Raw genomic sequence first — 25765 nt, 5'->3', positions numbered from 1 at the left:
AGTGTATCCTAAGAACCAAGGGGCAGATATAAAAAGTGTATTCCATATTGTTAGATTTGAGGTAGCAACAAATATCTATGTACCCAGTTCAACTTCAATAGTTAATTTCGAAATTGGGAAGATCCTGGATCTAGTGAAACCAGGCTGCTGACTCAAATACATCAAGAAAATCAGAATTTTTCTCCATTCCACCAAATACCTGCTAAAGGACACCCCCTACTACATAGACTTCAATGATGGGATGGGGAACAAACCTCCCCACCCCACGTGAACTCAAATCCTTAAGGGACTAGTTCTACATTGCACTTTTTTGGGTGCAAACTTTGGATACGCTATCAAGTCTCACCAACAGCTCTTACAATCCAGTATAAATTTGACTTGCAAATACTTCTTTAGGTGTAGTCTAAAGTTTACTCAGCAAATGGTTTACTGAAAGCGATGCTTCTTGTTTACCTATTTAAGCCACACCAGGAAGATTGTATAAAGACTAGTTACCTGCATCCCTAGAACAGGATTCGCAGGTACCACCTCAGTCGCAGGGTTGAAAAAAAAAAGCCCGCATCCATACCCTGAACTTACTCCTGCGGCGTGAGAACTCTTGGGATTAACAGCCTCACTCATTTTGATCGTGCAGCCTCAGTTGCCAGAGCCAGCCATAGCAGCGTGTTCGGTTTGTGCATCTCTAGGTGGCGGTAGCTGCTCAGATTTTGAGATACCAAGAGATGCTTATCTCAAATTTAGCAACCAGTATTCCTCCCATCCTCCTAGAACTGCCTTTCCTAATTTGAAATGTGACCCCCTCCCCCATTTCTTCATAATTTATAGTAGTCTGAAGCTGAGTCACAAGGATTTCTGCATTTTCCTAACCAAGTACACAAGAAAAGAAATAAACTGCCAAAGTATTGAGGTAATTTATAGCGTAAAGCATGGAGAGCTTCTAGTCGATCAAAGGACTCAGAGAAACAAACATAAGAACAATCATGCCTTCTGTTCTGTACAAATGCCACGGCCAGAAATAACCGTCCTAATTAACTGGCTTCAAAAAATGACTTCTCTGAAAGATACAATATTCTTACCGAGGAAAGTATACAACTGCTACAGCCTTATGGCAGCTGTCACCAGGGCATGAAAATTCACTGAACGAAGTTCACTTTTGCTTCCTCCGGTTGTCCGTGGTACTCCTCTTCAGACAGCTGTATCCATTCGTGATGCCTAAATTATGCTGTACTGGGACGTTCTGCTACTAGTATCAGTGTTACTAAATGATTACAATCACATCAAATCAGCATCACCCCAGCCAACCCTCTGTGCCTCAGATGAGGTCGGCTTTTTTTGGTAAGACTGTTGCCTATTTAGTCAAGTCATAGCATCTTCAGTATTTCAGACTGTTCCGTGTTGATTGCTACTGTTGGGTGTAGCAGTTGAACTCCGTCAGTCTATAGTTGCCTTATAATTAGGTCCTGGATGTTGAAAAGGAGGAAAACGTGAGCCTGACCCTACAGATCACCTCCACTTCATGCATATGACGGTTTGTTCTGTTCTGCATGGGCAACTCCTGCGAACGGCGTTCCTCATGGGACTGCTCAGAGCCTAGAATTGTAAGCAACACGGCCAACGTAAGATTGTATCAGAGGACATAGGCCATGGTATAACGGTTACCCTATTAACTCACACGTGTATCTCCAAAAGTAAAGCATTTTATTCTTCTGTTATTGTGTATTCCAGTGTTTCCAAATCGAGTAGCATAAGGACTTATGTTGATAACATGTAAGTTTAAAGGACCATGGCAGAGTTGCCTGTATACACTGCGTAGCAAAATCTGTTATTTATTGTTTGTATTGCAAGAGCACCGAGAAGTCCTTGTCAGGCACCAGGAATAGAAGACAGGCAAGATGATCTCTGCCCCAAAGAACTTAGTCAAAGATAAGACCGAATAACGGGTATGGATAAGGAAGGGAAACAGTAAGATTTGTGAGCTGACAAGTGGGCACAGCCTAGTAGCCCCATCCCGGCTCACACATCAGGCAGTTTGCTCGGTACGCACCTGTACTGCTTCCTAATGGCGTACCGCAGGGAACAAAAGAGTTGTTACGCATAGCACCTTCCTAGCTGGAACTGAAGACAGTAGGTTATTGAGTTACCGCTTCATCTCAGCAACACACAAAAATAGCTTAGCTTCAGCGCTTTTAAAAGCTTCCTTTTAAAGGGTGTTCACAGCTAAGCATTACCAAGAATGCCAGTGTATGAAATGATCTAAGAAATGATTGAGAGTTTCCTAATTAAGCAGCATTTTAGCTATTTAGGAGGAACCAAGCGCTCACAACATATGCTTGAAAACAGGTCAAGACAAGTTCACAATTAACCTATTAAAAGCATATATCCTCTTCTAGTGGAGCCTCCACCAATTCACACAATGCCTAACGTGACGTTTCTAGTGTAGGCACAGGGCACATTGTTAGAACAACATTTCAGCCTTTTATACAAACCAGGAAGGCAGAATATGGGAAATACTTTTTTTTTAATAGGATCACACCTATCACACATTTCACTCAGTAGAGTGAATTGTTTCTCATCTTCACGCAGGCTTACCCATAGAAAGGATGAGAGGGTCTCCTACTCGCAAGTTTCTTGTGACCTGCTTTTATACCTGCACCCTGGCAGAGAACTACTATCCGAGCTAAACACGCAGCTTCATGTGTTTTCCTCACTGTAACAGCAGAGGAAGAGTTGCAGAAAGTGGTACGGATACTGCAAGGACTTTTAGCTGCAGCTGCTTTCAGCTCAGCACTCACTATATGCAGAGCTTTTAAGCAAAAACACAGATCCTTATCTTCCACTATATTCTTTCACATTTTAATGAGTCTTTAAAATCCTTTGCATCTGTGCACTACGTTTCGTAGTATTTCAGCATATTGTAGTACTCCCATAGCACTACACTACAACATAATGCCTTCGTGTTTAAAAGCACGCTGCTTGAAATTAAACTTTTTTCAGTTTAGCCTTACTCCCACCAAGATAAAAGTGCTTTCCCATTTTCCTCCACTGTTATATCTGGATTATTCAGATAAAGTGTTCTTGATCCTTCTGACCCGGTTTACCCTGATTTCACAGCCATGTAACGACAGGATCTACCCTGCAGCTCCAGAAAGCAGAGTGCACTGGCAACGTGAACAGAAGGCACGCTACTTATAAATGGGTTTTCCCAGCCGAGGTTCAGTGAAGCTGAACATTAAGTGGTAGTACTACCGCAGAAAATTGTTGTGAGTTACAGAGCCCTGTAGAAAGGCTCCTGTATCTAGTCGTGTTAAGTAAATAGCTGAAACATCTACCAGCTCCTTCAAGGTATTTTAGAGTTGACAGGGAGCCACTGCCTTGCCCTGACTCCCAGGTGAGGGACTGCACTCTGTCCCGCTCCTCCCAGAGCGGGCAGGAGAATGTCACGGTTTGCCTTCTCCCTTTCCCTTGCCCCGGGTTTGTTTACACAGCCAGCGCCCTGCCACTGCCGGTAGCATCCCCCTGACAGCTGCTACCTCCTCTCACATGCCAAACCAGGGGATTCGCAGCCCAGATAGAGCCAAGAGTGTCCCCTCTGCTTATGTTCTTCCCCACCTAGACTAACTCTGGGCCATCACTGGGGTCAAGTTCTCACCCAAGCGGTCGCAGGCAGCACTCCTGCTCTGCAAACAGAGCCATTGATTTGTACCAAAGCGCTACCCGACACAAACGAGCGGGACGATGCGACGACCTTCTCGCTTGGGACAGCCGACCACGCACAAACAGAGCAAAACACCCTCGCTTCTGCTACCCAACGGCCACCCAAACTTAGCGACGCGAAGGCTGGTCCTGCCTGCGAGCAGGCGGCTCGTTGCCCGGCCCTTTGCTCCTATCTACAGATGACCAAGGAAATTCATTTTATGTACTTATCACACCATGAATTAAAGATTACAGAAATCCTTGCTGAAGAAAAATGTATCGCCGGGATAGATTCTTTGCATTCATTAGAACTGTGTTACTAGAAACATAAATAAGTAATGACTATTGATCTCGAAATAGTCATAACCTCAGAACAGCAAACTACAATAAACCGAAAGGAAAAGTAGGCATTTTAACCCTAAAGTACAAACCAAGACACCAATAGCACCTCTTAAAAATAAATAAGCACAGCAAGCGTGGCCCACGGTTGTAACACCTTGTCCTTTTAATCCTATAAAAGAAAAAAAACAACCAAAAAACAAAACCCAAAACAGAACAGCAGGAGAGCGCAAGGCTTCCGAAGTGTAAGTTAAACCTTTGCCAACCGCATTTACCGTCCAAGGCCGGAGGATAACCGTTCCCCCCGCACCAACGTGAAGTCAAACCCCGCGGGCAGGACCCAACCTCCCCCCTCTCCTCCTCCCCGCGCACCGGCGAGCGCGGACGCCCCGCCGAGGGCCGCCCAAGCCGCCCACCTCCCTCCCCGGCCCCGCACACGGCGGGCTCCCCGGGCCCGGCGGGAGGGGCGGAGGACACCCCCCCCCCCTTCTCCCGCCATGGCACCGGAATCCCGGTGAGGGTGCCCGGCGTGCTTCACATTCCAGCGACGCCCGAGCCTCAACAAGTGCACGGCTCCCCTCCCTGACGGCACCTTTCCCTCAGAACCGGGGCGGCGCCCGGTCCCCGGCCCTCCCCGCCGCCCGGACCCAGCGGGCGGCCGCCGCCGTCGCCGCCGCTGAGGGGAAGAGGGCCGGGGCCTCCGCCCCGCCGCGCGCCCGCCGCCAGGGGGCGCCGCCCGCCGCCCAACCGCCCGCCGCGCCCCGCGCAGGGCGCCGCCACGCGGGCAGCGCGCCCCGCGCCCGGCCCCGCCTCGCCCCCGCCGTCGGGTGAAGCGCCAACGGCCGCCCGGCCCCGCCGCTCGCCCCCCCCCCCCCCCCCTTCCCTCACGCCGACGAGCGGAGCGCCGCTACCTCCGACAGAAGCCCCCGCCGGGCACCGACCGGACCGACAGGTGCGGGAACAAAGGGGCGCGGGGCTAGCTCCGGCCCTGCCCTCCCCGCCGCCGCCGCCCTTCCCGCTCCCCGGACGCCTCTCGGCGGCCCGCAGCCGCCCGCCGCCCCCCCCGCCCCCGGCCCCCTCGAGTTTCCCCGGCGGGGCGCCGCCGTACCTCGTCGTCCACACAAAGCCTGTCCGGGTTCCCCCTCCGGGAAGTCACATCCTCTCCCCGGGCTCCCAAGTCTCACACCGGCCGCCTACCCGCCGCCCCGGCAACACAGGCGGCGGCTCAAGTGTCTCATCAAAGCTTTATGAGGGGCGGGAGGGCAGCGGGAGCCGGATCCTCCACCCCCGCCGCCCAACCGGAGCCTTCCCGGCCCGGCCCCGGCCGCCGCCTCCCCGCGGAGCGGCTTCGCCCCCCAGCCCGGGCGCCTCCGGCCAGCGGCTGCGGCGGCCGCAGGCAACCGCGTTGCCCCGCTTAAAGCCTCCGCGCCGCCTCCCCGGCCCCGCCCGCCCGGCCCGGCCCCCGCTCCCCCGGCGCCCCCCGAGCGGCGGGCAGGGCGCGGAGGGGCCGGGCCGGGCCGGGCGGGGAGCGGGAGGCGGAGGTGGGGGGGACGGGGGGGTGTCGGTCGGTCGGTCGGTCTGCCTGCCCGCCCGCCGCGGGATATTGGTTTACTCCGGCGGGTATTAAGCAAGCCCCGATCCATTTAAATATCGCTCCCGCGCTGACCTCTCCGTAGTTTGCCTATTAAGAATGCAATCAAGATAATAACAGGCATTGCTTATTAATGAGCGCCCCAGGTAACGTTACACCGGTGACTTTCTGCGGGCGCGGGCGCTCAAGCTCGAGCCGGGGCGGCCCGGAGGCGGCTCTGCCCCGGCCGGGCACCGGCACCGGCACCGGCACCGACAGCCGGAGCCGCCCGTCGCGCCAGCGCCCGCCGGCGGAGCCAGGGACGGCCGCGGTGCCCGCGGGATCCCGGGCGAAAAACACCAAACCCGGCCGGCTCGGCTCTGCCCCGCTGCCCGCGGGGTGGTTCTCCGTCCCTCCTGTCAAAAATCTGTCTTGCCGTTGCCCCCTTCTTGCCTGCGCAGCGCATGGAGTAAATTATTGATAGTGGAAATTGCATGGTGGAGGCAATAATGGCACCCCCTGATTGAGTAGCTCCATTTGATCTCGGTAAAGACAGAGAGATGGCACGCTCCCCGGCCGGGCTGGCCGCGGGGAGTGGGAGCGCACGCGTGTGCCGGCGGGACGCGGCGCCTTGTGCCACGTCCCACGGCGAGAGCCGGCCGTGGCAGAGGCGCCCGCTTCGGCCCCGGCCTGGCACGGGCCGTCGTGGCCTCGCGTCCCCTGTCCCCTCGCTGGTAAAACTGGGGGGCGGGCGATTTTCGGAAGAAGACGCCCCATCTCTTTTATGAATCGGTTAAAACAAGTTATCTTTCCACACCTTAAAGCCTGACTGCCGCCTAATCGCAAGTAATGCCAAAGGCCCATCCGCTTCAGTGCGCTCGTGGCCATCTATTTGTACTAGGAGGAATGTGTGCAACTCATTGCTGCCTTCAGACAGTCTGATTGCCTGTGTGCTTTTGCTATGAAACACCTGCATTTATTAGATCAGTAAAGTAATAAAATATCCCAGGCGTTTGAAATTTGAGTACACCTAAGGCCTTCCATATAAAACGGCTTTTAATATATATTAAGGGAAACAAGCCTGGTGGTTAATATCCTTTGCAGCTTTAAGAACTTTAAAAATCATGTTCAAGTACCACATTACCATCCTTCTTGCACTTGGGGCTTTGGTTTTGCGTGTTTGAACTAAAAGCGTTGCTGAGCTGTGAAGACGGTTCCATCTCTTTTGTCCCAGTGATTTCCAGTCCAAATCTACTCAGTTTACAAGAACAGAAGATGGTTTTTCAAAGTCCTCCCTAACAGCCTGGGCCTGAGGAATTACGCCCAGCTCTCTTGCTGTCTGATAGATAGTCGCTAATAAAGGTAGCTCTTTAGCCCAACTCCTGCTCGGCTATTTCTGTAATACTCGAATTCTGCCATTAGGAATACCTCAGCCATTTCTTTTCCCACTCCAATATACCGGTATAACCTTCTGTCTCTCAGCGACACCGCCGGGTGGGTGTTTGAGTGCGATTTCAAACACGGGGATCGTAACTGGAACTGGCTAACGTGTGCATTTTATTCTACCATTTTGGACTTCTCTCCGTGATACCGTTCAGCTTTCCGAGTCTGACTGGATTAGTGTGGGTGCCCCATTTCACCAGGGCACCATGTTTCCAGCAGCCTTTTTGCACAGCGGTAAGACAGCATAATTTTAATATTCTGTGTTCATAAGACGATGCCTGCAAATATTTGGATGATCTACCAGTCAAGATTAACAGCAGCAGCAGAGGCTACTTTAATTAGCTGTAATGTAATACATTACACACATGTTATTCCTGGAGGAAGGACTCTTCTCCCGGTACACTAAACATGCAGATGAGCAGCAGCGTGTATCATGCTTTAGAGACACTGAAGCATCTGCTGGCTTGCTCTCAGGAGCGAAGGCGAAGGCACATATTCTGAAAAAGTCTGCTTGCAATCAGAACAAGTTTTTTAATTTTGGAAAGGAAGCGTGTTACGGACCGCCTGACAAGTCCTCACTCTGTGGTACGCGCTTTCAGCTCAGCTCTGCTAAGAACATGAGAACCATCAATTCCAGGCAACCCTGTGCTGAAATTCCCATTTTGCTCTGCTGCAAACACGCTGCTTTTGCCCCGGTGTAGAGCTTTTCCCGGGGAAGAGGTGTGGTCAGAGAGCTGCTGTATCTTGCCAGTATAATCAGCCCTTTGGGGATTATTACCAGCCAGTGCTTGATTACTGGGAAAATGAAAAAGTAGTGTAAATAATGATCTGTTTGGATTTTTAATGCACACACAAGCTGGGCTCCATATTTTTCAGTCAGACCCTGACTTCAAGGAGAATTTTGTATGAATGGGCCTCAAAAGATTGGGCCCACAAGGTATTAGTTTGTGAAGCAACCAATAGTCATCACATGGAGACAGTGCCTTGGTCAGAGCTCCACTCCTTTGTCTGCAAGACATACTGTAAGCTTGGAGGCATACATAAACCCTCGCCTTCGAAATTTGTGGGATACGTGGGATGCAGTGATCAGACATCCTGATGTTTCCTGTGGATTCCCAGGTGGCCCCAGAAAGAGTTCCCTCTTGTCGTGTCTGAAAAAGGACATCCCCCAGCCCCTCTCAGGTGCGGCGATGTTTTCCCCGTTTGGGTTGTACGGGCATCGGAACTGAGTGGCACTCAAAAGGAAAGCTACGCTGCAGGCTGCATGGGGCAGAAATGGGCAGGCAGGCCCATTTCTGGAGTCTTCGGTTTGGTTAATTCAGCGTATCGAGCCTCTCGGTGTCATTGTCACGGCATGCTCACCTCACCGCATTTACCTTAAAACCGAGTATCTTGTTCCTATACTTAGCTAGTTAAAATTCTTTTTTCCATAAACAAATCAGACTTCACCCTTTTCCGTACAGCAACAGGGAAGGAGTAAGAAAGAGTACGAACTGTCAATCAACATAATGTTGATTTATCCCTGCAGCAATATCAGATTGCTTGCAGGGGGGTAAGACCATTGCTTTTTGCTGAATTCAATTTAAACTGTAGCATGGGCACTAATGATGCTGTAGATACTATAAAGAAGAAAGCAGAAGCATGCACATCTGGTTTCTGTCTCAGTGGAGGTTATGCATTATAGTGATTGATATACGAGGTCCAAATTTACTGATAAACTAATTATATGATAAAGTAGTTTGTGGGGCTCTTAAATTCCCCCATTGCAATTGTAAGAGAAGCAATAAAAAAGTCAATATTTGAAAAGAGTAACATTCTTAAAAGGTCCATAGTTAGTCAATACATAACTGGCAATTCAGTCTCCCCCCCACAAATGTGTCTTTACACTCCCCATTTTATTCACGTAGTATCTCGACCTGTTTTTGAATGAGAAAAAGGTCAAGAACCCACAGTTTGAGCTGCCTCTCGCTCGGTTGTCAGGAAATATAAACTAATCCTGATTACAGAAATGAGAATGCTGTTGATGTACTTGGGTTTTGACACTGGAGTATTTTTTCTGTTAATAATTTTAATTGGCTGAGGTCAGTTCTTATATCACTGCAAGCATTTTATGTTTAATTATGTTTATTCATGTTTCCTAGTTACCTATCTTTGCTATTTTTTCATGTTAAAGGGCTGCAAAGTTCATGAAAGTAAACTTTTCCAACTCGAGTAACGCTAAAGATTGCGATGGATTATAAACACACTTGGAGGTTGCAGGCACGTTGCCTTTGTAAGAATATGAATGACTGGGCTGTGCCGCCAGTCTCTGATGATTCAGCGATCGCAGCACACACAGCGGAGCCACACATGCTCCGCACTAACATCAGCGGGACTAGAAAACCCTCAGCATCTTCGAGGACCGAACCCAAATTCTACTCAACTACGTAAAATCTTGGTAATCGGCCAGGCTGTGACTGAGCGAGATGAAGAGAGAAGGGGGGTGGTGAGCACTTCCCCAGCCCACCCCTTGCCACGGCCTCTCCTGGGCGTCTGCGTTGCGTGTTAATGCCCCGGGGTTGGTGGCACTGGGATCTCACAGCCTCGAGGTTTACCTTGCGTCCAGCCTGCAAAGAGTTGCTGTGGTTCTGGTCTGCAAGTAGCTTGCTGGGTGGCCAGAATATACCCTGTGCCTTAAATAGCACAGGGTACTTGCTCTTAATATCGAGCATAATTTCGCCTTCAGTGAACAACGTCTGCCGAGAGGCCTTTCGGCCTCATTTTAGCAGAGAAAGTATTATGTGAAACAGCAAAGACGGGAATACAAACCCAAAGATCTTTCATTAGATGCAGTTTGTAGACTGCATGTGTACAGGATAAAGCGGTGAAACCTACCCTTTCAGTCACAGGCACCGAAACCACAACATTTTTGCTGAAGAAAATATCACCTAATAGCTCAGAATCGTCACCCTGCAGCTACAGCAAAAATGAATTTAAAACTCCAACAAACAATTAAAATAATTGGTCTCTTCTCATGTCTGCTAGAGGTATGCCAGCTTTCCGTCACATGGGGGGATCTGTACCCTGGATCTTGTCCCATGCCTTCTAGTCAGGGATTTCAGCACAATTTATGTGCATGAAACTGCTTCTATAACAGAGCTCTGTGGTAGGTGCAGATTAGTCTTTTGCAAACGAGGAAATGCAGGTGTCTATTATATATAAAATTATTAAGCTGCTCATGAACATACTTGTTTGGCGAGCACGCCCCTTCTGTGTTTGTTCCTTGCCATCGCTCGTGTAGTAGTCTCTGCTGGCATCAACTGTCATAGAAATGGAATATGAGTCATACGTGACAATTACCACATACATCGAGCGATGAACACACACACACTCTCCTCGCCATCCAAATCTCTAGGCTTCTCGTTTGGGGTTTTGCATGAACTCCACACGCTGCTTGGACAGTGGGACTCCTAAACCAGACGCGAAATCCCTCTTCCCCGTGCAGAAGGGCTGGGGATAGCCGGGAGGATAATTCACCTTTCGTCCTAACCGCTCGGCCCCGGGGCCGGTGCGGAGCCGTGCCAGGCTGGCCCTGTGCTGCGGGGCGGAGGGCGGCTATCGAGGACGGTGGCATGGCCGAGAAGGCGAGAGCCAGAAAAACGAAAGGAGAGAATGAACCCAACCCAGCAGCAAAATTAAAAGTTGGGTTTATCATTCGCTGATGCTTTGACACTCGCTAAAACTGGGAATTCATCTCCTGAGTGTCTCTGCCTTACTGCTGTTGTTCTGGAGGCATTAAACACCCAGCGCCTGAGCAAAGAGCAAGGTATCTGGGTTGTGCCTGAGAATATCCAGTGTACCGGGTGTCTGGCGTACGGTGCCCGAGCCCTTCCCCGCTCGCCCCTGACCTCCCCGCTAACAGCCCAGCCACAGCTCCGTCGCAGCAGACAGAAAAGAGGGCATGAAACAACAACAACAACAAAAAAGCAGGCTCCAAGTGAGCCACAGACATGGGAAGGGAAAAGAAAATCCCCTCTCCCCCAAAGAGGCTGTGTGTGATTCCTTGGGATGGGGGAAACCCGAGCCGAGTGGAGAAAGATTAGATGGCTGGAGATGCACTCCTGTGACGAATCCAGCCATTGGAGCTCTATGATTAAAGAAGATCAGAAGACTGTTGGTGCACTTGTGGGTGAAAGGTGTTGGGATTGACTCATCTCTCCTTTCCTCTAAGTATTCAGTGGGTTTCAATTAGATGCAATACAGTGGATTATTTTTAATATTTAAAGGGATCAGGTTCCAGGGGTTTAATAAACTTAGCCAGGCATCTTGTCAGAGTAGGTCTGTGCCCTACCAAACGCTCCTCAGCACATAGCTGTGGAGAGCTTATTTTGGTTATGTCCTAAAAATAAGCAAGCCCCCCAAACTCAGGTTCGCAGCCCTGCGAGCACTCCTTTGTAGTTTATTTCTATTTAAGCAACTAAAATCTCCTCTGACATCAAGCTCAAGCACTCCGTTCGCCAGGTGCAGCAGCTCAGTGATATTGCCTGGAGGGTGATGGGCGATAAGAGATCTAAAGCAAACAGTCAGGGAGGGGAGATGGAGGATGGCGTTCGGCGCCGGGGGCCGGTAGCTGTGCTGGGGTGCCCACCACCCATGGGGCCCCGCTCTGGCCCGGAGCTGGCAGGAGGGATCCTCCTTGGGTACGTGGAGATCCTGGGAATGAAAAGCATGCGTAAACATTAAATAGTTTTCCTAGCTCTCCTGCCCTGTGCTACTTTCATATTAAGGCATTTTATGCTGCACTTAGATAGCAGTCTTCGTCTTCCCAAAGAGGTTAAGGTGCTTTGGCTCTGTCCTTCTTTAAAGCGCAGCCACATCAATACTTTTAACGAGCTTATGTGTTTAAAGATTAATTCAAGATTTTTTTTTTAAAATAGGGTATTGAGCTGTTTTACCAAAGAAGCAGCTCTAGAGTTCAAAACATTTTTCATGTTAACCACCTAAAGCGTTAAAGAGAGAAGCAGCTGAGGAACAGTGGATATTTTTGTTAACTACAAACTGAAATCATCAGTGCAGCAATAAAAACTAAAGAGAGTCCTCAAAATGAAACCCAGCCACCTTAGGTTCTCCTCTTCCAGTTACTGTGACTTGTGCCTCAAGAAACAAGTACGGGACTAGTCGCACTAAAGCCAAAATTTCCCTTGACTAACGCTTTTCATTTGTTTGCTGTCTTTTCTGTTTATTGAACGCTTGGGATTGTTAATCTTCCACTAATTTAATGACTGGAACCACGTTGTGTATAAACGTTACTACATTCCACTTTGGAGAGGAACAGGCGGCCATGTGTCAGTCCGGCAGTTTTCACTTGTCCAGATAAAAGGGATGGTCTGTTTATCCATGGCGGAGGAGCGCCCGGTGAGAGTCCAGATTTGGGCCACCATCAGGTTATGTGCTTGCCCATTCCTCAGGGCACGTTAATGCACAGCAAAAGATGCCAACAAAGAGGGTACCGTCCCCGCTCCCTCTTTCCTTTCACCGTAACACCCAGCCCAGCCCTAGGGTGCAGGATTTGCACAGGGGCCTTTATTTCTCTGCATTCACCAGATGAAATTATTTAATTGACTTGCATTGCAGAATTGCTTTAAATAGCAATTAGTACCGGTATAGTTGTATTTGTGGCACTCCTATTAAAATATTATTTTCCTCCTCGCATGTACGGTACGGGAGTAATTGGAAGCGCAGCTGGTTGTCTCTCTGCAGCACATGATGTGCTTGGACTGTCATTTATAGATGCAGAGAGATGGGAATGAAACACAGGGTGGATGTATGGCTACTCTGGAATTCAAAAATCCTGAAATATTGATTCAGAAAATCAATACAAATTTTAAGGTATTTTAAAATAACTTTCCTCAAGTTCTACACCATTTCTCAAATGGGAAGATGTATCGATTTCTCTGTCCCAGCCTGCACAAGGACGGGGTGGCTCCTGAGGGGCGGTGGTGGGGCAGGAGCATCCAACACCGGGGACACGGCCGCCACCACAAAACCCATGTGACCAGGACCTCAAGCAGGAGGAAAGCAATCACGCACTCGACATGCCCAAAGCCCCTCTATTTTTAGGGTTGGACGAGACTCAAAGACTACTCAAGTAAAATCCACCTCTGGCTTTGGCGAGACATTTAGTGGGGCCTTTTCTCAGCGGTTCAGGACTCGTGCCATTGGAGTATAAATTCGTAAACAACATTATCTACATTTAATTTCTGGACACTGTTTATTTTTCGTATAGTTTATACAGCTGAAACGTAAATGTTTACAAGGGAGTGGCGGCATTAAACACCTCTTTGTATTTCATTAGTTAGCCTGTTTAATCTGCTATAATTTATTGCAACTCACAGTTGTACTATATGGCCTTATAGTGCCTTTACTTATTTGAATATAAACACCACTGAAGTCAACAGGAATGCAAAGTATTTAAATCAGAAGAGAGCTGAGTGCTAGATTTTCAGTGAGGACTCTGCAGCAAGGCATTTAAACCCTTATTTTACACTTCCGTTACGTTTCTGTTTGATGCTTTACCCTGCTACGTGCTCTGAGCAGAATCCCTTTCCCTTCCAGGCATGTATAGCTTCTTCCCCTTTGGTTTCTTAATTTGGGTTAGATCCCATAATATGAAAAATATACTCTGATATTGCACCTAGAGCACACTGATGAGGCCTAAAGAGCTCTTCTGTGATGGGAATTAAGATCAAAAAGGATATGGAATTTAAATATTCAACATTTCTTCTTGGATATGAAACAGAAAAATTGTTTTGATGCAAAAGTCATTGCGACAGAATATGTTACTTAGACTCTGCGACCATATTAGGGTAAAATGGCTTTTTAGATAGGAATTGCACTGAAAGAAACTCCTTCATATGGAAATTGTGACATTTTGTCTATTGCCTCTTACTACAAATGTTTAAAAGATCTGTTAAAAATATTCTTTTAAGACGTTGTATCAAGATAAAAGAAAGTAAATAAGAACCAGGATAATTTACAGGCTTATTTCTGATTAGTTTCTTAATTTAGACCCTGTTAACTGCCAGAAAATTGTACCAGTTACCAGAGCTGGGAAAGCGTAACTGATTACATAGTTTATTTCGCAGTTTGGGTTTGCTGTGCTTTTGTCAGGCCCTCACCCTCGCAGTAAATGAACGTTCCTTTAATTCCACATACTGATGGGCTTAGAGAGACTCAGGAAAAAAGGCTGAGCCCAAATACTAGCACAAACGAAAGACAAGCGTACGAAAAACACATTCTCGCTGTCTGTTTGACAAACTGGTCCTAGACCTCCATCTGAATTTAGCCGATTGATTTTTAGCTAACCATTGATCTTTACTAACATCCCACAAAAAGCGTGGATTCGGAAGGCTGTGGACAGCTTCTCCCATCGAGGTTTTGGATAGAGCCAGGCAGGACACGCTCGCAGACGACCAAGGGATTGCTAAGCCGACTTGCCGGGAAGATGGACCTTTCATCCCGTGCTCCCCCATACCAGGCAAGGTGCATCGCTATTTCTTTTCCATCCAAGCGCTGCTCCGCCAGCCTGGGCCCGCTGAGGCTCCAGTGCTACCCATCATTTCTGCTCACTCATCACCTCCTGGTGCATCCGCTCCTCCTCGCTGGCAGGGAGGTCCATGGTGGTCCCCAGGAGCCCCGCAGGGCCACGCTCCGGCCACACAACCAGTTAGCCCAGGGACCTGCTCCAGGTCAGGGCTAACCCAGCAGGAACGGGGATGGGCGTTTATGCTGGTTTAAAGTGCGTGTGTAAGTGCGTTGTAGGCTCCTGATCTGGGCTGCTTTCTGATCCAGAGCTTTCTCTCTCTCCTCATTTCCCAAAGAGAGACGTATGTTAAAACGGATCTTTATAAATAACCTGGCAGAGTCGTCAGATAAACGCTAACAGCCTTCCATCACATTTCCTTGTATTGGTATAATAAGTAGGGCTTTGGGAGTATTCTCAGGTACCTAAAGCACATCCCTCCTGTACATGCTTGAACCATACAACCCTGTCATTTTCCTTCCCTGTCACTTGCCTGTCTATGTTACCGTATCTCCGTCTAGTCTCTGCCTTGCTGAGCGGTGACAGTGCCTAACAGAATGGATAAAGGAAAATTAACTCGGTCACAGCCCAGGTGCCTCCTCTCCAAGGGTACAATTGGACTGCCACTGCGGGAGCAGTACTGGGGGGCACAGGGAGGGCTTGTGGCCACAGCTTGATCCCACCACAGTGGTGGTGCTGTGTCCTGGCCCAAAGTCTCTGAGTGCCTGTGTCTGAGAGACTACGCTGCCTTTTTCTAGGAGGAGTCAAAGGTGGGGTTGGACAAGGCTTGAGAAGAGGTTGACCAAAACTCGCAGCGACGCCAAGCGTTCAGGCTGAGCACCCAGAGCATGCTAGGCACCTGCCTCATTTCTTCCCCCCAGAGACCCCCTCCATGGGGCTCCTTCCCTCACATCCCACAATCCACCTCCTCTTTCAGGGGTTCTCCGTGTCCTCCCCACCCCTTCTCCATAGTTGTTCGTCTCAGGGGCTCTGCGCCCTCCAAACCACTTTCTTGCACAGTCCCCCATCCTCTTATCTCCATTTCTCTGGCTGCGGGAACAGCGTGTGGCTCACTGCCACTTACAGGTCTGCAGCGAAGGCGAGTGGGAGGCTATTGCTATGCAGGGAGGTATTAATGTCCACCCGCAATTAGCTCCGTGAGATTCGTGGGGAGGGCTGATCCTATGCGCAGGGTCTCAGGGCTTAACCCAGCCTGCAAGTCATATTGGAAATCCAAACGGAGAGAGATTAAAAAGACAAACTGATCCAAACGAGACTCAGCTCCGTGGCTGCATCATCCCCAGCGTGTCCTGGGGGAGCACGCGCTGAAGTCTGCCCAACTCTCAGTTTCTGAGAGGGAACTGGCATAACGCACATCACCATCATCGTGTTTACAGCCCTGGCAGAGGCGAGCTGGGAAGTTCTGCTGCTAATCAGAGCCCCAGGCAGCTGTCACACACAAGCAGCAGCTGGTGAAATGGCCTCTGGTGGTCACGGAGGCGAGTCAGTACATTGCCTTGGTCTTGCCCTATTGCTCTTGGATGGGCTGACTTGCCAGGGGACGGGACGGACCCAAAAGAAAACAATTTTGAAGAGTCCATCATCTTTGGCTTTCCCCCTGGCCTGAAGTGTATGCCTCACATTAGTCTGAATTTCCTCCTTTCTCTTTGTCTGGGAAACCCCTATGGATAAATGAATATGCAATTCTGGCCATTTCAAATTAACTTTCTAGCTTTGCCTTAAAAAGAGCGTAGCCTTCTTGTCAGATATTTTGGTTTCCTTAAAATTTGGGAGCCAGCAGAATTTTCTTTAGGGAATGCTGCAGGAAATCTTTGATGGGAAAGTAGACAATAAAAATAACTATTTGGTGCCAAAGGCGGTAGACTGGGGATTAAAAGCCCCTCTGAAGTCAAGAGACGTTCGGGTCTTTGAAAGAGCTCAAAAAAAGAGGTAAGAAAAGCAGTGGGTATCCTGGGCTATGACCATGGTTGGGCAGCTGATGACTGAGTCTAGGTGAAGGATTTGGGAAGAGGAAACCAGCACGTGGTGGGCGGAAAAAGCACGAGAATCAGATCTGCCTGGGGAATAGGTGGTGGATAGAGTGACTGACTCCTGGTGTAGGGGTGAATACCATGGAGAAAGAGAAGAATCGGGTGAATCTATGATGAAGCTCTTACCTCTTGCACCACCAAGGCCTTTGTGAAAGACTTATTCACAATAAAAAGACCTAAGGAAAAACCCTAGACTGAAGTACTTGTTCCCTCGGAAGAGGATGAGAACAAAACATGTCACAGATATTAGTCATGTCGCTTAGAAAGGTGTTCAAATACCATGATGAATGATGAGTGTGGTATAAGGACTTACAATAACTTAGTCAATAAGCCAAATTTGGGACATGAAAAGAGATGCATATGGGAAATACTGTGAGATTCACTCCTTGTGTGGATGACTCTTTCTATAACCAATAGATACATTCTTCTTTTTTTTTTTTCTCTGATGTAATAAATTTTCAGCAATAGAATAAGGGGTATCCCACTTCAGGCTACAGCAAGCGCCATGTACGGAAGCAAAGGACATTTGAGATGTATCGTCATCCACTGGAAAATTCCAAACCCAGAATTTAGCTTCACTTAAAAACTGCTAGGGCTGTTTGTTTTCCTGGCCGATACTATTTTATCAGATATCTGTTTACAAAATCCAGCCAAATACCCTCTCAGATGGTTTTATAAACTTTTGGCAGATGTGAATGAACATGTATTTGACAGAGCCAACTAACCACCTAAGCAGCTCCAGTCTCTTGACCCCTGCTCATGACTCTCACTGCATCCTATTCTCAGTAGAGTTGGTCAGGTTTCAAAAGGTATTTGCTGTCAGAAATCACCTGCTTTTTTTTTTTTTTTTTTTTTTTTCTTTTGGTAACCACCTGTTTCCCTGAAATCCATTGTCTTTTAATGACGTATTCTATTTTGAATCTGAATATTTTATCAAATGTCACTGTCAGATTTCTGATGATAGCTTTAGAGGGAAACACTGAGAGCCTCTTTGAACACTGTAAAACAATACAGAACTGAGTTTGTGTTGAAAATATTGGAAAAAAAGATAATTTTGAAATGTCAAATATTTTCGCAACTCTGTCTACCTTGTCAATGTGTGGCCTTCTCTGGTTCCTCAAGGAAAATCTGAATGGGAGCTAAGTGATAGAAACAGAACAACCAGTAGGCCTCCATACAACCTTCTTTCATTGCTATTGTTTTAAGGAGTGAAACGTGTAAAAGAATAAAGAAACCTGAATGCAGGATCAGGGCTGAAGTCAATACTTTGACATTTCCATAGCTGTACAGGTTTAGTGTCGCTAATATTAGAATAACATGCTGCAAGAGTGAGTATGTTAAGCTGTATTGTTAAGTCTTATCTTAGGCGCAAGCAGTCCCGATCTAGGCAGCCTCCATCGTTCTCTTACCGTCCACAAGTGTTTCTTAAAAAAATTCTACTTAGAAAGAAGCTTGAACATCTTTTTTCCCCTTAAATTTATGGTATTTTTCACCTTATTCAATGCTCAGAAGGGAGTTTGGTAACATCTCTGTACTGTTGATGAACAAACGGAAGTAAAAGGAACTGGAAAGATCTGCCATACAACACACAAACTGTATAGGAACTAGACTTTACACTCGGTGGGTTATTAACGGAACCAGCCAAAGAACCAGCCCCGCTGGCCTTCCCTCCGGTTTGTCTTTAAAGAGGATGTATGACCACGCATACAAAGCAAACCCCCTGGATGCTGCCTATGTTCTTCAACTCTTGCCAAACAGATGAGAGAAGGGTTAATCCTGAAGCCTTCCCACTGCCAGGGTCCCTTCCTCCTCAACATGCCTCAACTTTTTTTTTTTTTTAAAAGTGCTTCAGCTTGTATTTTACCATTTGTTATAATAATGGAGTCTAGTCAGAAGCTTGTGGCCCCATAAACTTTAGACATAATTTTAACTGTGTCAGCTTTAAAAAGTCAGTATCTGCCTCATCAAAGGGCAATCATGTCCAATGTGGGTGTCTGTGCCAATTGTGTTTTGAACTGCAGCAATAATCCAACCAAACCATGCGAAGAGCTTTTCTACACCCACATTTCTTAATTATCATCATGAGACTGAGGTAGCTGAGACCAGATCTATAATGTTTTCTGGATGTCAAAATGCCCACACACCTTCTGTAATCCTTGTGCTACCAGCCCCCTTTCATATTGCTTTTAGCTGGTCCATCTAATTATCTATTACCATAGCTGTGTACTGCATTATTCCTGAGTCCCACAAAAGGATTGTCAGGAGGAAGGGGCTCTGTTTAAGAAAAAGGAAACAACTCGTCTGACGAGACCTCCTCAGCTGCACAACCCTAGAAACATTTTAGTGGATGATAAACCCCTCCTCACCCCTTTCAGAAATGAACCATTGGTTTTTTTTACAGTCAGGTGAGACCTAGGGCTTTAAAAGTCTCTGCAATACATTGCATCCGTAAGCAATGCGTTTTCTTGGGAGGTTTGGGGTCTGCTGTCCATTTGGAGAATAAATAAGTTCATTATTTTCGCATGTGCTATAGTCAATAAGGATCTGAAATGGGAAAGTAGCGAAAATGTTACGACTTAATGAACATGTTGCGTAATCATTCTTGCCAAATGTCAAAATAAATTGGAGGCCAGAGTGTACGGTTTATGCTTGTTAAATTGGGGTTTTGTGTGCTATTTCGGGAAGGAAAAAAAAAAGACAGACAGACCAGACCACGAAAAGGTAGGGGGAAGAGAAAAGTATACGCTTGGCCACTTACGGCAAGACCTTGGTCCATTACGGTCCCACCGCTAATATTCCCCGCGGGAGACCATACAACAGCCTGGGCCCATGGGGAAACCACTTACCGACAGCAGAGTTGGCTCTATGGCAAATGCCCCGGCCTCGAGGCTCTCCGCTAGCCAAGGAGGAGCAGGGGCCAACCCCCCGCAGCCCAGCTTACGCCACAGACCGGAGCCGGCTAATCCCTGCCTCCCTGGGAAGCGCATCGAGCTGCGCCAGGGGTGACAATCAGTCACATCCACTAGCGACTTCAAAAGACGTGTTTTCATCAGCGGACTATGAGCTTGCGCTCTGCCATGAAGTTCAAATGACAACAGGAATAAAGCGACTGGAGCCAGATTTCGCTTTTGCTGGAGGCTGTCGTGAAATGTCTCTTCACTTCTACAGGTATCCCATTGAATCCAGTTTTGGCATACAGGTACTGACAAATGCAGGTTTTTTGCCTATGTTATGCAAAGAGTTTTCTGTTTGTCCGAGCCATGAGTATCTTGAAAGCTCCGAGTCTGGAAATATCTACACAGCTGAGGACCCGATCCTTTGAATGCTGAAGTGTGTCACGGATATTTTCCCTTTGAGATTGCCTCAGGAAAAGACCAATTAGGATTACGTGATAAGTAAAATTACTCCCATACTTACGTGATTAGGAAAATAGGTCTCTCAAACTGCATGTTCAAAGGGAGATCAAAACCATATCGTTCTTTTGTGGTTAGATTTTGACTTATTTATGTTTTTCCCCATTGAGTACATGTTCTAGCAGCACCGAGAGGCCACAGGCACGTGTTTCTTACTCCACCTCTACTTCTAGTAATGGGAGCGCCACGAAGGTGCCTGTATTTCTTGCTGCCTGCATGAAGTGCGTAGATACATATATGTGGCTTTCATTTATTTTGTTTCATGACACAGGGAGGGGGGAAAAATCCTTTTCATACACCTACATCTATCACATAGCAACTAAGAATAGAAGCAATATTGAGACAGATGGAAATGTTAACGGTGACAGCTCACAAGCACGAATCACACATTTGTGAAATAATGAAATGGGTGGGCAGTTGTTATATGAACTCCATGTCAGTTGGTATGTTTTCCTGGCTATAATTTTGCAAGAGTATGGCTCAGAGATATTTTCAGTTAATGGGAGAAGTCGGTGCCCCGCCCTGCCCTGCACCTTGCTGGCGTGTGGGTGTAGGGATTCACTGAAGCTGGCGAGCGATTTGCAGGCGAAACCGCTCATCGCGCGCCCCGGGCACTGCGGGACGTCTCCTGACACTTCCCTGTCGGGGCATTTTAGTATTCCTAATGATCTGGTGGGAGAGACGCAGAAAGGAGGCATAAAAACCTTTGGAAACCCAAGCACGAGGGAAACATGGGATACTCACACTTGTTTCAAACTCCTACTTCCAGGTGTACAAGTGTTACCTTTTTTTTACATATCATCTGCCCATATTCTGTGGTCCCTATTACTAGCTGGACTTGCCAACCACGAGTGAAAATGAGGATTGCCAAACCAGTCCTGTGTTTCTCAGTTCTTTCTTTCGAGTCCTTCATGCCCCCAAAGCCATCGTCTCCATTTTAAGGACCGCTTTGACAAGCTTGGTTTTTTTGCTAGCCCCAGTTTCCTAGCCCCAGTCTAATGTTAGCTCAAAGGGGAGGGAGCTGTGAAAGTGGCTATCCATATGTATTTTACCTCGTGCTACCTGTCTCTTTCCCAGCTCTAGGGAACCTACTGATTTTCACCAACTTTGAGAGGTACTGTTTCTTACAGGTGCTGTTTACAGCACTTGACGTGACTATTTTTTGCTAGAGGAATGAACTAGATCTCCCCAAATCTTATGGATGCTCTCTTTGTTTGCGTATCTGATTAAAAAAATTCTAGCAGCTACATCTTCGAGTGCTCAGTGGTGATTTACTACAGTGATTCATGGTAAGACTTACAGCTCCGAGGAAAATTTGTCCCTCGGGATTCATCCACCTTTCCAGAATTTCTCACGGCAGGGCGATCGTATGCCACTGTATTTAGGAAGCAACGTATGGTTACTAAATGGCAGCCAGTCTGCATTTTCTTTGGGCATTTCTGAGAGCTCAACAGTATCAGTGTGCTAAAGAAGCGAAATAAAGGACTTGCTGTACAAAGGCAAACGTGTGCATCCAGCCACCTCAGATTAATGAAATGCTAGACATAATCCTCCAGCATACAAGCCTGTGAATGGTGGTCACTAAAAACAAATAGTGAGAACTATCAGATCATTTGAAACAGGAAATTATTGAACGATGCTGAAAATCAAGTGGTTGTCCAAATGGAGAGGTGCTGAGAATGAAAAACTCGGAGAGAGACCATGCCTATGTCAAATACTGCATTAAAAAAAATCTCTCATGCTGGAGACGGACACCCCACGGCCACCACACCACTGAAGACAACACTCGTGGCATCAGGTAAAATAAAAGGAAAAACTATAAAAAAAGGAGCAAGAAAGGCTGCCATATCAAAACTTTGCAGGATGAAGAGATATTAGAAGGAGATGGGACATTTTACAGTATCATAACCATAAGAGATGAAAGGTGGTGACGAACCACCACCAAAGCGGTGACAGCTCTTGGAGAAATAGTAGATACTAAAATCAATATAGCTACTTGCAGATTAAGGTATGAGTCACCGTGAGCAAATGTGACCAAATATGGCCCAGTGTCATTTGTTAGCAGCCGTCCGTCCCATGCGTCTCTGCAGAGAACGATTAGAATTCAACACAAACACGGCAACAGAGGCAGAAAGGGAAATATTGGAACCAAGAGTTTTTAAAAAGCTGGTAAGAAAGTAATGGGTGTAAATTTAAAATATAGGAAGATACACAAAATTATCCATGGAGTGGAAAATTCATATAAGTAGAAGCTCCTTGGCAACCTCCTATGTAACGGAACCATTTATTTTGGGAAGTGGATGGGCTTTAGTGGGGCTCATCACCACTAGATCACAGTAGATGTATTCAAATACCAGCTCTACCACCTGACTTTTTCCTAAGTGAAAAAAGGTCAGAGGACGTTTCGTGATGAATTTCATGAAACCGATACTGCGAACTAGGTGCGTCTGAGTTTCATCCAGCCTGCCGGCGACGGATGCTTCCGAGACCCATCTCTTCTCGGGCTACTTTCTCCTCCTCCTCCTCTCCTTAGAGCTCCCGAGAAATGCCTCTCATCGCACCCAAACAGGCATCCCAGCAAAACGCAAGTTCTCCAAGTAGAAATGGAAAAATACACGGAGGGATCCAGCCCGGCCCCTTCCCGGGGCTCCCACCCAGCGGCGCAGCCGGGCCCGGGGCCGGGGGGGCCGGGGACCCCAGGCCGCGGTTAGCGCATCTCCAGGAGAGGAGAACGGTTGTTTTTCTTTAATAATAATAAAACACCCCCCCCCCCCCCCCCCCCCCCCCCAAATAGATACTAACGCAGAAGAGACGCCAGGTGACCGACTTTCGCGGGAGCTCCCCCCCGGTGCCGTCCTGCAGCACCTCCATTTTGGCTGTACCGGTACCGGTACCGGTACCCGGCTCCGGTGCTGCGAGCGGCACCGTCCGGGGGCTGTTGACGACGTGTCTCTCCCCGGGATAAGGGGGGGACACACACACGGAGGGGGCGGGAGAGGGGCGGCATCCCCGGCCCCCCCCCCTCCATCTCCGCAGGACGGTGCCCCCCCCGGGGGTTGGGGGGGGGAGGCGGTCGCCGTAGCAACGGCGGCGGGGGGGCTGGGGATGCCGCCCCCTCCTCCGCGGCCCCGGTGTCCGTGTGTGTCCCCCCCCCGTCCCTCCTCGCCTGCCGGGGGGTTTCCCTCCTCGGCGGCGCTACGTGCGAGCCGGAGCGGGAGCCCGGCGGGAGGCGGGGGCGGCGGGGCCGCGGGATCCTCCTTCCCCCCCCCTTCCTCCCCGCTTTTCCTTCCCTCGCCCCGCTCCCTCCCCGGCGGTTCCCGGCGCCGCAGCGGGGCCGGCCGCGGGGTTCCGCCGGTTCTGCCGCAGGGAGCGCCCGCCGACCCCCCCCCCCCCCCCCCGCGCCCTGCCGGGGTTTAGGAGGGGGTGGCTCCCGGCGGCCGGGATCCCCCCCCCCCCTTCTCCTCCTCCTCCTCCTTTCCCTTCCCCGCCTCCCCCCGGGCGGGGAGGCGGCCGCTGGCTGGAGCGGGGCGGCGGAGGCAGCGCGGTTCCCTGCGGACCCCTCCTCCGCGGGAGCGCACCCCTCCCCGGCAGCGGGGGGGGGGGAGAGATATGGGGAGGATCAATGCCCAGTCTCCGTGCAGAGCCGGAGACCCCCAGAGCTTCTCTACCTGCGAGCACTGCTGCTACCGGCGCTGCTCCGCCAAACTGCTGACTTTCCAGAGCTTATTTTTAGCCCGGAGACTAAATATTATTAGCTACATTTCTACGTAGGAAGAATCGGAAGGGCGGGGGGGGGGGAGGCACTAGAGAGAGGGACATGAGCAGAAAGCTTATCCGAATGATCTCCAGGTGGGGGGGCTGCGTTTGGGTTTCAGGCTTGTCAAACACCTCCCCCCCCCCCCTTTTAATTATAGCAAAGTAGATGCGGATATTGGATCATCAGCAATACATGCACGGCTCTCCCGTTCGGTCGTAGGTTGCGTACACAGAGGGGCCATCAGTGATCCCTCAAGCCGGGGACCAGCTCATCTTCATGTAGGTAAAGATCAGCTGCGTCTCTTTATCTCTGTAAGATCAGTTGTGCACAGTGCCAGCTAGAGCTCGGCTGCATCTCTTTAGCTATGCAAAAATCAACTTGCATCCTCAGCTAGGGACAAAAAATCCGTCGCATCTGCTTATCTAGGTAAAGATCGGTCGCATCTCTGCCCAAAGCATGCACACGCACATAGAGAGACGAGATTCCCAGATTAAATCAGCCACAACTTAACTCAACTCGTAGTGCAATCTCATCAAGCTTCTCCTACCTTTTCTAGCCTCCACACACCGAGCAGCCAGCAAGGTAACAAAACTAGGCAAAGAGCAGGCACCCATCCCCGCGCCACAGAGGGAGAGGCAGAAGCCAGAGGGGGGCCGCCGGGGGGGTCACCCCTCCGCTTACCTTAGTCACAGCTAACCCCACGAGCAGTGGCTAGATCGCGGAGATAAACACTGGCATTTCCCAAAGTTGACACCGTCAAACCAACCCCCGGAGCTTGCAAGACTCTGTGGTGTTTTTTTTTTTTTCTGGTTTTTTTTTTTTTTTTTTTCTTCTCCGCTCCTTTTCCTATTCCAGCCCGCACCGCTAGGAATTCAACTTCGCCCAGCTCCAGCGGGGCGAGAGGGCGGCGGGCGGGGACGGGAGGGGAGGGGAAGGACCGGGGTGGCGGAGAAGAGGAGGAGGAGGAGGAGAAGAGGAGGAGGAAGAGGGGGGGGGGTGTCGGTACCAAGTGCCAGCGGTTCCCCAAACCCGCAAGGGCGCGGAGCGGACCGCGGAGCGGGCCCCCCCCCCCCCGGCTCCGGGCTCCTCCGCCGCCGCCTCTGTCCAAGGTGCTGCCGCCGCCGCTCCGCCGCCGCGCCCCGCTGCGCGCCCCGCTGCGCGCCCCGCTCGCCGCTCTCCTCGCCCCCGGCCCCCCGCGCTGTCACGTGCCGCGGCCGCGCCGCTCCGCGCCCCCCCCCCCGGGTCCCCCCCTCCCTCCCACCACCACCACCACCGGGGCAGCGCCCGGCCGTCGCTCCGCGGCGGGGCGCGGAGGTGTCCCCGTGTGTCCCCCCCCCCCCCCCATCCCCAGGCCGGTGCCCGCTTAGAGAGAGAGAGGGGCAGGAGAGAGCCGGGAGGAGCGAGCGGCCGGCTGCGGCCAAGTCGGCGGCAGCTCCAAGTTTCTTCTCAAACGCGGGGTTTCCATCGCAGCCCTAAATCAAAGAGCGTCGCAATTCAAGTTCCACTGTCTAAAGCACGATTCTGCCGGCCCCGGCGGGTTACGCGCTTCGGTATATTAAGTACTAGAAAGCCGAGCCCGCGGTATTAGATACTGTCGTTAAGCAACACCTCAAGCTTTTTTTTTTTTTTAAATTTTTGTTGGGTTTTTTTTTTTTTCTCTCCAGTTATAAAAATAGGCTTTTTTACCGGTACTCACCATTGTTTCTTTGCTGTCCTGGAGACAGAAGTGTCTTAAAATCCAGTCTCTCCAACAGATGCTGGAAGGTAATGTGTCTTGTTTGAAGTCATCATGTGAGAACTTCTGCTTTGCTCAGTGGATCGCCCACCACTTGGTGTGACTTATGAATCTAATAACCCTTTGCAATATCCGCAAGCTTAAACTCTCCGCCACCTTGGTGCCTACAGAAGACAGAAAGCAACTGGCAGGGAGTTTTTAAA

General features: G+C 49.4%; 1 protein-coding gene across 5 annotated transcripts in view; it reads right to left on the bottom strand.

Moving 5' to 3' along the window:
- BDNF (brain derived neurotrophic factor) overlaps positions 1-25765 on the bottom strand; it is a 40499-nt gene that overhangs the window by 14555 nt on the left and 179 nt on the right. Inside the window, exon 2 of one of the 5 annotated variants that reach the window (XM_069804023.1) lies at positions 25524-25746. In XM_069804023.1, the coding sequence (XP_069660124.1) occupies positions 25524-25526 (3 nt within the window). In that variant the 5' untranslated portion in view covers positions 25527-25746. Of the gene's footprint in view, positions 1-1076; positions 1703-4536; positions 4669-5140; positions 5431-24508; positions 24652-25523; positions 25747-25765 lie in introns of those variants that run through there. The other 4 variants (XM_069804025.1, XM_069804024.1, XM_069804026.1 and 1 more) reach the window with 4 other exon arrangements.

This window comes from Haliaeetus albicilla, chromosome 16 (genome assembly GCF_947461875.1).
Source record: "Haliaeetus albicilla chromosome 16, bHalAlb1.1, whole genome shotgun sequence".
NCBI classification, from domain to species: Eukaryota; Metazoa; Chordata; class Aves; order Accipitriformes; family Accipitridae; genus Haliaeetus; species Haliaeetus albicilla.
This window is presented reverse-complemented; position numbering and strand designations above follow the sequence as displayed.